Below are 12252 nucleotides of genomic sequence, written 5' to 3'. Positions count from 1 at the left end.
GATTAATAAAGTCTTTTCTATTATTTAATAGTTTGTTCCATTACAATACACATACAATAGTAGTTTACGCAATGATTGCGTTAAGTTGGTCTTTACGACACGAGTAGAAAATTTAAGACACGAGCCTTGGCGAGTGCCTTAAAAACTTCTACGAGTGTCATAAAGACTATTAACGCGAGTTGCGTACACTACTTTACCTACGACCGTTTTTTAATTACTAACAATCTGGTTTTTAGTTACTAACAATCACTACTCATAACTTCTTAGAGACGTTATATTTTCGTTTATTGTCAGTGCCACTGAAAGTGATGCAACGACTTATTGTATGTATAATCAGCTGATTTCATGTAATCACGTGTTTGTAAAACTTCGTTAAATAATAAGTTACCTTTTTCAGGGAATAGGTTCTGCTAGCAGCATTCTTACCATAAATACTGTACCTATCAGGTACAATTAGGGAAATATTGCATTTAATTTTTTTTGTTTTTTTTTACAACTGAATGATTATAGTGAAAGAGTTCACTTACAGTTAGATCTCAGAATATTATAAGCAGTTTGTGCTCTCATTTCCATCTCGTCAACTTCAATTTCACTAAATGACATTTTTAAAACAGTTTAGTCTACCTTCCTTTAACTTCCACCAACTTAGGTTAAGAATACGCGAGTATCAACAGGAACAAGTAAGACCAACAATTAAAATTGTCAACTGATCAGCTGATCAGCTGATTAGTTGACGTTCGAAGCATTACAATTTTAATTCTTCTCTCAATACTTGAACCTCATTGGTCCGTTACCTGTGTTGATATGAGAAAAACTATGCTGATATGAAATGAAACTATGCTGATATGATAGTAAACAGCTGTTAAGTGAAACTTTTCAATTCTAAGAACTGAACTGAAATGGCTACTTTATTACTTAACAAAAAAATGATTCTTAAAGGTTTTGAATATTTTTTATGAATAGGGGTTGTTTCATTATCCTAATAAACGTGGTTAATTTTTCTTTCACTACTTGTTCTTCAAATATTTTCAACAACACTAAGAAGCACGGAACTACTAGGCGGGTTTTTGTTTTGTGGAAATGTTCTTGAAAACGTAACATTGTGTGCTTGGCCTACACGCACGTCCAATTCCGTATGAGCTAAAGAATATTCTATGATAAAACTAACCTCAAATAAGAAAGAAATAATAAACACAAAGCCAACAATCAACTATTGACTCAGCTGATCGAGAAGCAACAGCTGATTCAGTTTCAGTACTGTTTATTTTAGCTACTGTATTTAGATTCCAAAATACACGTGATTTAAAACAAGAGTGTTAAATTTCTCAGCACTGCAAGGCCAACTGAAGCCAAAACTCTCCATAAAAACACAAACAAATATACGAGGCGTAACAATGGAGCATAGGTTATATTCAGCTTCCTGAACTTCCCACAACAACGAGCCAAGTGACGTCATCGATGAGCACCACGCCTGCTGCTACAGGGGTACGGGGGAAGTCCTCCGAGCAAGGCCTCCTCGATGACGTCGACGATAATTACAACAGTTTATCAAGAATACACATTAATAAATTGATAGAGTTTTCTTCTGTGAAGTGCGGTTAGTCGGAATCTGATCGCGGGCGACGCTTGCAGCACGCTTATGGTAAACATGTTCCCGGATAAAAGGATTGTAAATTAATGTAACACTAGTTATTGCTTTGCGCATTATTTTTGCTTCCTTAACTTATATACTTATTCTAAAGTTAATTTCCAATTAAAAATTGTATTTCTTTCATTTATTTATTTTTCCTAGCATCAAGTTCGTACGTTGTTCTGGTTTATTTTGTTTATTTGTGTATGTGTTATTTATCAGTTGTAAAATTACCAAGTTGTATTAGTCTTAGGATCACCAAAAGTTGTGCCTAGAAGAAATATTTTCGTTGTTCTTTTTTCACTTTGCTTTACATTTTACAATTTGCTCTGCACTTTGAAGTGTTATTGAAAATAACTTTGCAGAGAATCAGTGAGTATTTTGCTAAAAAGGTTTGGAGACATAATGTTCTTGAGAGGAAATTTTCTATCGTGGCAGCCTGCATTACTCGAAGAAGTGGATTTTAAATAAATAAGATAAGATGTTATATCAAGATCGTAGAAGCAGGTTTTAGGATGAATATGTTGAAAATATGAAGTGGTTGATAAGAATAGGCACTTGACATTGGGATATAGACTATAGAGCCTCGTTGTTGGAGCATTTTTGAGCCCAAGCTACATTATTTATTTTGTTCTAAATTTTAATTTAATTTTGTTTTCCATATTTTAAATTTTATTATAATTGTTCACTAGCATTTTTTTAAGCTTCTATTTTTCTTTTCATTTGACAAAAGGTCTGCGTTAACAGTACAGTTGATTTTTTAAATGTCCATAGATTTAATTCTTAGACCACGTATGCGCAGGACTTCGGTCCACGAGGTCCCGGGTTCAAATCCCACCAATCACCAATTTTTTATGTCCCACTTTCACATCCTAGGCGCTAGTTCTATCCCTGAACAGTTTTACACATTCATTACTTCAGGCTAGTCGTAGAAAGTTGCGGCATTATCACATGGATAAACTCCATTGGCGATTGGCGGGATTTGAACCCGTGACCTCGGGCACTGAAGCTCGCACTCTACCTAGACCAGCTCGCTCCCCAATCACCAATCACCAATGGATTTATCACAGACAGTCTGTGATTTTATGTAATTTATAATACCAAGCATGACCCTATGTAGTAATTTGTTAGACGGTTCCCGGTTATAGAGGGGTGTCCCGTAATTAAACAGCCAAACTCCGGTTAATGGTTCTATGGGTCAAAATAAAGAGGAAATGAAGAATAACATTTTTCCAAAATTGCTTCAATAACCAGATATCCGCCATTTTGTATTTTTTACATAACAATTTTTAGTTTTGAATTTTTCACCCGATCTTTATACAACTTGGTATGTAGGTTGAGGTAGAAAAGACCAATGTTAGAAAAAAATTTCATCTTGATTCAACTTAAAATTTCAAAATGGCTGCCATTTTAATCTTTTAAACTTAAATTACTCAAAAACGGCTGATTTTATGAAAAAATTCCAAGAACACTTTTATTTAGCTTTTTTAAATTCCCTAGCAAACGATACCAAGTTCAAAAAGATCGAAATAGCTGAAATACTACGATTTTTAGTTGTAAAATGGGGTAGAATAAGGCAAAAGCTAGTCAGGAGTTTGGCTGTTTACTTACGGGACACCCTGTATAGTATAGCGTCTTTGAATGTAAAAGTAGGACAAAAATACTGCAGCCCCTTATAACACATTACAGAATATATATCCATTTGACAGAGCAACACAGTATAACTTATTTACAAACAACCCAGGCGTAAGGCGTGATCAACAGTCCTCAGATCAAAGATGAGGATCCTGCATGTTGATCGCTGGAGGCTGCTTGTTGATCACCGAAGGCTCGTATTGTGTCATGATCAACTCCAGCATGATGCAATGGTCGTCCCTCGGCAAATGCAAGATTTATCGTCTAATACAAGCCATTGTTTCTTTCCAACAAACCTCATCACTCATTTAATGTTTGCTCGGCGAACACGGACAAATAATATAACTACTGTAGTTTTTACAAGCTTGAACTGATATCTCATTCCATCCTCGTACCAATTGTATTTTTCTAACCGTGTGAACATAAGGTGAAATAAGAGAAATACTGTCGTAATAACAGCTGATTTATGTGTTCAAACTGTGATTAAGAACTACGATGTCAAATTACCACTTTTCTAAAATTACCACAATTCTAAAATTTAGGGACACTCTTTCCCTTACCTGTTTCTTTCGACTGTTCTTTTATTTTATAACATAAGCGTTGCCGGCTTAAGATCAGCGATTGCATTACTTACCTTTACCTACGAACGTTTTTTAAAGTAGCCATTTCAGCTCAGTTCTTAGAATTGAAAAGTTTCACATAACAGCATTGTTTACTTCATAACAGCGTAGTTTTACTCATAAAGAACACGGGTAACAGACCAATGAGGTTCGAGGATTGAGAGAGAAGAAGTAAAATTGTAATGATTCGAACTTCAACTAATCAGCTGTTCAGGCTAATTTAATTGTTGAGTGGTGTAATTAGTTAGTGTTAGGTAAATGTTTCATTGCATCACTATTCACTGTCAGTGGCAATGGGAGGTTGTACACGAAAACACAACCTTTCTTAGAATTTATGAGTATTGATTTTTAGTAATTAAAATACTGTCGTAGGTAAAGTAGTTCACACAACTCGCGTTAGTGTTAACGACAATCGTAGAAGTTTCTAAGGCACTTTTAAGGTTATACCTGTTGGAATCATTCATTGCTTGTCGTAATTTGTACAATTTTGCTAAACATTTTTTCAACGATTTTGTTGATTGATGAATTGTACTCTTGGTATAAACGTACTGACAACTATAGCAAACAGTATTCCAAAGATGATTTGCATTAACATTTTAGTGATATAGATAATTCAATAAAGTATTCGAGGTTATTTTAAGAACTGTTTAATCATGTATTATGGGGTCATTAAATAAACAGATTATTCAACGTTAATTAATTTGTTGCAGAATTTGGAGGACGTTCGCAATATACTTAAGTTAGGCTACTGAAGACGTGATGGATGTTTCAGTATGGGAATACTGGGGCTTTTCTATGGCTTTGGTACTCTTCAGTCTAGTTATTGATTGGCCAAACCTAGAACAAAGTCGATTGTTGGACGAAGGAGCGAACTCTAGATGACCTCACAAACACCGCAAGGGGCGGCGCGAGAGAATTTACATCGTCATAAAATGAAATTGGCTTCGCCCTGATGACGCCTGTTGAACACTCTGCGAAACGTGTTCGGCTTTAATTAAAATGAATGAATGTTACATATGGCGTGGGATTGTAGTGGGAATATTTTAAAATATGTATTTTATCGAAATTTGTAAAATAACTATTGATTATTTTTCTGGATAACTGTGAACAATGTCGAATTGTCGGATTAATTAATTTCAAACATTTTCGGAATATTGAGCAATTATACGTTACAGAATTAACATTTGTTTATTTCTGAACCTTATAGCAATTAGTTATGTACATAATAATGACATAAAAAATCATAAAATGCGGGATGGTACGAGAACGTTCTGGAATTTTCTTAACTTCTAAATATGCAGCTTTAAAGCTTTCTTATGGGTTTTCCTTTGAAATTCTCAGTCAGTTTAAAAAATACACAAACTCGGAGGTATGCAATTTGAAATATTATTGGGTATTGTGAGGTAAATCTTACTATTTGAATGGCAAGTGAGTTTAAAGTTCAATGATCCTTCAGAAACGAATGAAGATAGCTTGTTGCTAAATCTTGTTATATTAGAGGTGGCTGTGGTTATATGCATCTTCAAAGAGGAAGGTGATAAGGTAAACTAAATTGTATTACACACTGATAAGATTAAATGTTCAAATAAAAATTCTACGCCAAAATAAAATTAAAAGGAGATGTAGTACGGTATTACTAAATAGCTAGGACAGCTAGAGGAGGAATTTACTAGTTCCAAAAATTGTCAAAGAAATACTATAGAACATCTTTCAAACATTGATGATTTTTTAAATTGCTATCAATATCATTGGTAATGAATCACAGAAGATTCTCAAGCATTTTTCAGACACAATCGCTAAATCATAGACCGAGTATCAACATTTTATTATAATAGAGTCGAGTGGACAAGTATAAACTTGTGTTGATAATAATCAAATTCCAGACAACAATACCATGTCGATGGGGATGGTGAGATAAGGCAGGACTATGTGATAACTTGACACAACGCATTGTCCAGTGACCTTGAACTTGACCCTTGCAAGATCCTCGCAAGCCGCCATCTTGGTTTATTGTTGCATAAACATTATTTATTCTTAGCATGGACAACTCGCATAATTCCAGGTTTATATTAAATAAACATAAGAATAAAACAATTCTTGAAAATCTTTTAAATCACAATGAAAAGTGATTAAAGTATAATCTGTTTTATCATTAGGCTATAGGATTTACATATTTTGTTTATGTTTAGAGGATTTTGCCAAATAGGAAAATCTACATACAGTATTTAATTTTCAAAGAGCACAGTAATATTTAAGATCATAAAGCAGTGCCCTAACCAATACCTCTAAATTATATACACAATAAAAACCAAGTGTAGTTGTTATTTAACATAAAATGAAATTGTAAAAAAAAACAATTATTAGTTTAGTAAAACACAAATAAAAGCCATTCAAAAGTATCACTGGTAGGTTTCAATTTTCATTCTAGGTCCAAAATACCACAACATGAACGAAAGTTGTCAAAAAACCTTCAAGTTTTTTTTATTATATGATTATCATTGTAAGAAAGTTATTTTTTCCTAGCCATCAGTAATTTTTTTCATTGCCAATCAGCTGATATGATTTTTTTTTAATAGTTATCTTTGAGTTTTAGTGTTATTAGGAATTTATTTAGAATAATCTCTCGTTTTCCTAAGATAGATTTTGACGTAAGGGGGGGGGGGAGTGCAGAGTGCACCCAAAAAGATATTTTGTAAATACAATTTTACCAACACCCCTTGCTCTACATAGTAATTAGATAGTTCTCCCCAATGTTATATTATGGAATGGATGATAATGATTTGTTATTCATATAGTTTATTTTTATTTTATCTAAGTTTTAAAGTTTACCTAAAATTGGCAATTACATCTTAATATTTTATAGTTAACCTGAATTAAATATGCTTTTATAGTTAGACCAAGATTAGTTAGAATACTTCCACAAACTTTACTGAAATGTGGTTGCAGTACAGATTTTAGGGAGACCAAATTATTGCATTATTTTGTTGTTTGTTTACATTATTTAACATGAACAAGTTAGTTTGTACCTCATTTCACTCTTAACAAGTGGCTTTCAAACACATGTTATTGCAGAAACACTTTGATAAGTCAAAACTCTAAGGCAAAAAATAAACAAACTGCTTTAACAAGTGGTCATAAGATAAACTCCTAGATTTAGTTTCCATGATCAGCTGAAAATGTCTAGAAGGTAGTTTTCTTTGGCAGTTGTCTCTATAAAGAACATAGGTAATATTTAAACCGTGAAAGGATCTCATTGGTAAGTTACATTTTTTAATTTTTTACCTAATTTGGTGGATAATGTAAAAAAACTATGGTGTGAAAAATCTTCCTTTAGAGAACAAACAAAGCCACACTAAGGATAAAAAAATTGAACTAAATTACAAAGAAATTATAAATAAACAAATTACAAACTTACTCTTTATGTTTATTCTTAGGTTTTCCGTTATTATTTAATTATAGCTGTAGCTCTTAAATAGATTAATTTTTTTCCAATAATTTAAAGAAAATTTATAGTTGTTTCAAATAAATCTTTAATTATCTCAGTAATTATTTAGTTTAATTTTTTGGTGACTCATGTAATGTTATTTGTAGGATAAGATTCATAGTCTTTATCACTAACTTGAACTTTATACATGTGATAAGAAGTTAACAAGTTATTAAATGGAAATTCCAAATAGCATGAAATGTTACGATTGCAAAATAACTAATATTTCCGGATTTTGTGAAATATGAATCATCAAAAGATTATACAGTTGCCTTTTAAAAATAAAAACAACTAACATGTGAAGAATGTCAAAAATTATGTATTATCATCAGCTGTTCAATTTATGTTGAACTTAGGTTAACCTTATATGTTTGTTACAACAGGATTGGTAAAAATATTCTTCAAGTTAATTCTGCAGTAAAAGTAGTGCTACAACAATTATGAAACAGACTTTTAGCAGAGGATAATTATTTTCTGATGCTGACAAGATTTGTAAAAAAAAAATAATAAACCCAATAATTATCTTAAATTATAAAATAGTTGTCAATGGCAGTATTTTGTTTTTTAAACTATAATGACAAGATAATATTTATTTATTTTATAATTTTATATATTTTATTAATATTTATTTTAAATTAATTTAGATTACAACAATTTAAAAATCAAGGATGTATATTTATTCAAAAAAGTTAAAAAACCAATTAAATTTGGTGTGTTGCTATAATTACAGTATAAGAAGTGGTTTTATACCATATCAATTGGTGATAGGTTAATTTTTCTTAAGGAATTGTGCATTATCAAATGTGAAATTGTATAACATGAGATGTTTATTTCACATAGTGTTGAAGAAATACAATTATCTGGCTTTAGTTTGAGTTTTTTATGGAAGATGTCTGCAGTTATGGAAGATTGACTTTTATGGACTTTTTACCATGAGACATCAACACGCAAACAACCAATTCAATATTATAATGGCTAAAGAAAGCTAGATTTTCTTTAAAAATTACAGAAAAACATCAATAACTAGTTTCTTGACCATCAACCCAGAGTGCATGTTTCTATTTTTCTTACATTTAATTACGGTACTGTACTCTGGATGCTTGATACCACAAAGCTCAATAAGAAGTAAAATATCGAGGCTAGTTTAATTAGTTTATAATTTTTATAAAAGTCTTGCCATAGTTAAAAAGGTGAAAGTGAAATGAATATGGAGTAGGCTACATTAAAAGATACTTTCCAAAAAGTATCAATCTTAATCTTAAGAAAGTTTACAAATCTAATAATGAAGTTTCAACTGGTTTCAGGTTACGATGAAACTTCTCATCATTTGTTTCATCACAGTTACCATCGCAATTGAATCAAATTATGGAAAAGATATAGGAAAGCTAAAGAAGCTTTTTGAATGGTGTCCTGAAAATATTGAATTTGTCTTTAAGAATCAAAAACTGTTGAAAAATTTGTTGGCTACTGGTAAATTTATACCAAAGAATAATGTTCCTACGGGAATAGCCATTCATCCATACAAGAAGGAAATGATTATGGCCATCCCTAGATTTATGCCTGGAGTTTTGAGTACCCTAAACACAGTTAAAATAGGTAAGTAATTTTTTGATACTTAAAACCTTTCAATAGTTAAACATGCACAATTTGGAACTAAAAACTACTTGCTTGTATAAAATTACATCTAGGCATAATTATTATGAAGATTGGTGTGGTCTGACTCAGTTACCTTAAAAAAAAAACACAAGTAAGTCATCACTACCAAGTGGTGCTTGGCTTTAATAGTGAATAATACCCCACCGCAGCAAACCTGCAATCTAATTTTCATTTGCCTAACTGGATTTACACTAAAATGTCTCCTTAAAAATATCACATTTATTCCCTATTTAAATAGCATTAGTTTAACGAGTACTCTAGGTTTGCTGCAACAGGGAGGGTAAAAAAGTTTTTTTTGTAAAATGTTTATAGCTTAGTATAAAATAAATGCATTTTCCGAATGTGATCAAAATATGCTTATAAACAAGCAAACAACAACAGTTGACTTATTCTCCAAAAGAATAACATAGTTGAGGAAAAACCGGGGTTGAATGGAAAAAGCAGAATGGGAACACCATTCCTGTCCCAATACTGAACATGATCAGTTTTCAAATGATTTTATCTTAATAGCATAAAATGAGGTTACTACAATCTGTCATCAATCAATCCTATATTTGTTATGACGATATAGTTTCAGGGTTAAAACCCCATTTTCAAATCTTCAGTAGTCAAACCGTCAAACATATCTTCTTGCACTTGCCGTTGTCAATATTACATTACACATAAACACACGCGGAAACATTTAGATTTACAAAAATTATGTACAATTGCGCTTTGACGGATTTGAAAATGGGGTTTTAACATCGATCCCAACAGAGTGCAGCACTATTTTTTTATACTTATGAAAACAGCTAATTTAAACTAAGCAGCAACAAAAAGCTGTGGGAATGAGAACTGTCAAAGTAGGATTGTTTACAATTATGTTTATGTTTTAAGTTTAATAAATAATTGTTGATGTTGTACGAATGTTTGATAATTTACTTTTTTCTATTGTTTAGGTGCAGTGGTAGAACATTATGGGTATGGTAGATGTGTTAAACTATAGCATACCTTAAATTTAAAGAACCAAATTCTCTCAAAATGTGTCCTTCCCACTACAAATGCAGAGCACGAGTATAACTGCATTAAGCATTTCATACTTATATGCCAACCCCGTACGAAGGACGGGTACTCTTCTAGTTTTCAACAGATCAAACAATTAATGAGTTGTACTATTTTATTAAGGCTTATAATTTTTCACTTTTTCAGGTCATGGTAAATTGAATGCACCCTTGAGTCCTTATCCTTGTTGGGAAGCTAATGACATATATGGAAAAAGCAAATATCCGTACAAGATCATATCCGTTATACGTACATTTGTGGATTCATGCGGCAGACTATGGGTCATAGATAGTGGATACGATAAAAAACTGACTAACAGAACCCAAATTGAAAAACCAAAATTGCTGATATTTGACCTAAAAACAGATAAACTCTTGCGTATTCACAATTTTGATGCTTCTGTAGCAAATACAAAAAATTCATCTCTGGGAAAGATAGTAGTGGATGTAACGCCAAAAACTTGCAACAAAGCTTTTGCGTACATAACAGATGTTATGGTTCCTGGGTTAATTGTGTACAACTACGCAGAAAATATAGCGTACAGAATAGAAAATAATTACCTTCAACTCGAACCTTTGAAAAGCAGTTTTCTTGTCGAGGGTAAAAAAATATTTGCAGGAGTAAATATAGATTCGATTTGTCTCAGCGGAATGTACTCTGATCGTCATCGCAATTTGTACGCAAGCCCTCAATTGAGTAACAAACAATTTATCACCTCGACCAAGTTCCTACGAGACAAGGACTATTGCAGTTCTAAAAGCTCAACATTGTTTCACTACTTGGGCGAACGTTGCTCCAATTGTACTCCCGGTGCTCAGGTGATGGACGAGAAGACAGGTGTCATGTTTTACAGCGACCTCAACAACAATGCTATCAGCTGTTGGAACGGTGATCACAGCAAATTTGGACCACTCACCCAGGCACAGGTCGCTGTGTCAACGGAACTCCGCTACGTCAGTGATCTCGTCCTCACTAAAGACCGAGAACTGGCAGCTCTCTCATGCGACTTGCGAACATTCTTCTACACAAACAAAGGAGTCACTGTGAGAGTCTTTGTGGGAGTCGTCGATTCTCTTATCAAAGGAACTGTCTGCCAATATCATCCCAAAGTTTCTGCGTCAGCTTGTTGCCAAGAGTAGAGTAAAAGAATTTGCTGTATTGCTATAGGTAAACTACTGCAGTCTGCATGCTGCCACTGTAACCAGTATTGGACAATGTTAGACTTTAACACTGATTAAGTTGACTGTCATAGTTCAAAGTATGCCATTTTAAGGACTGACGATTGTCAACAACCACTGTCTTTCTGTGTATTACTCTCAGTGTATCATGTACTTTAAAGAAAAATAGAATTCAACCAAAGCTCTCTTGTTACCAATAAAAAAGGCAACAATAACTTGTAAGACTACTTTTCAGTATAGTTAGTATGCAAATCAGGTATAAATGAAAAAAAAATACTAGCAATAGTTATATATGTATATGTTTATGGAGTTATCACCTAATATTCCTGCACCATTATAAGCTTGTACTGGTCTTCACTTCCCCAGATGTTCAAGAAGTAATCTGGTATTAATTTGAAATACCATTTTTGCTGACAGTAATCTCATGAACATAACAAAAGCAATGTTTTAAGACTCATTATTACGTATAATATAAGAAATTACCATGACAAGCCTACACTTAATTCTACCTTACCACCAAGATTGAAATGCAATTTTTTTTCAGGCAAATAACTTATATTTTTGTTAAATGCCGTACCTGTTTTGTAAGCCATTTGTTTGGTCCCTGCTTTGTTGAATTGAAAGCTATTTTATAACACAAATATTTTACAAATAGTGTAGCCTAATGGATTTAAATTCTAAGGCTAGCTTAAGCCTTTGTGGTTATATATTTGCCTTAGTTATGACCTTTTTTTTATTGGAACCACTTTTAAAAACAACTATCTCAAATGATACATTCTCTGTGTACCAATGATAGTAGACGGCAAGTTAGGAAAAATACATTTTTATTTTAGAATCTCACTTGTTCTTCTACACCTGCAGAAGATTGAGTAAAGGTCGATTCACACACATCAGTTACTGCAAGTCACAGTTCAGACATATCAGTCACGTCACAGTTAACAAAAATATTCTTTAATGGATTTTCTATTGCACTATCTACACTCATCCGTTGCAGTTCCGTCACTCACT

General features: G+C 32.7%; 1 protein-coding gene across 1 annotated transcript; it reads left to right on the top strand.

Annotated features, from left to right (window-relative positions):
- Window positions 1-7042: 7042 nt before the first annotated feature.
- LOC128997771 (protein yellow-like) lies at window positions 7043-11735 on the top strand. The gene is made up of 3 exons (XM_054423448.1): window positions 7043-7141; window positions 8674-8965; window positions 10214-11735. The coding sequence occupies exons 2-3, from the start codon at window positions 8680-8682 to the stop codon at window positions 11203-11205; spliced, it is 1278 nt and encodes a 425-aa protein (XP_054279423.1). The 5' UTR covers window positions 7043-7141; window positions 8674-8679; the 3' UTR covers window positions 11206-11735.
- Window positions 11736-12252: the final 517 nt, after the last annotated feature.

The sequence above is a fragment of the Macrosteles quadrilineatus genome, unplaced genomic scaffold (assembly GCF_028750875.1).
Source record: "Macrosteles quadrilineatus isolate MER2022 unplaced genomic scaffold, UCM_ALF_1.0 Scaffold_7__1_contigs__length_78375512, whole genome shotgun sequence".
Classification (NCBI taxonomy): domain Eukaryota; kingdom Metazoa; phylum Arthropoda; class Insecta; order Hemiptera; family Cicadellidae; genus Macrosteles; species Macrosteles quadrilineatus.
This window is presented reverse-complemented; position numbering and strand designations above follow the sequence as displayed.

Excerpts from the sequence above, each read along its gene's own strand:
- LOC128997771 (XM_054423448.1), top strand. The coding sequence starts at position 8,680 with ATGAAACTTCTCATCATTTGTTTCATCACAGTTACCATCGCAATTGAA. Across the intron at positions 8,966-10,213 it reads CCTAAACACAGTTAAAATAG|GTCATGGTAAATTGAATGCA; the intron begins GTAAGTAATTTT and ends TCACTTTTTCAG.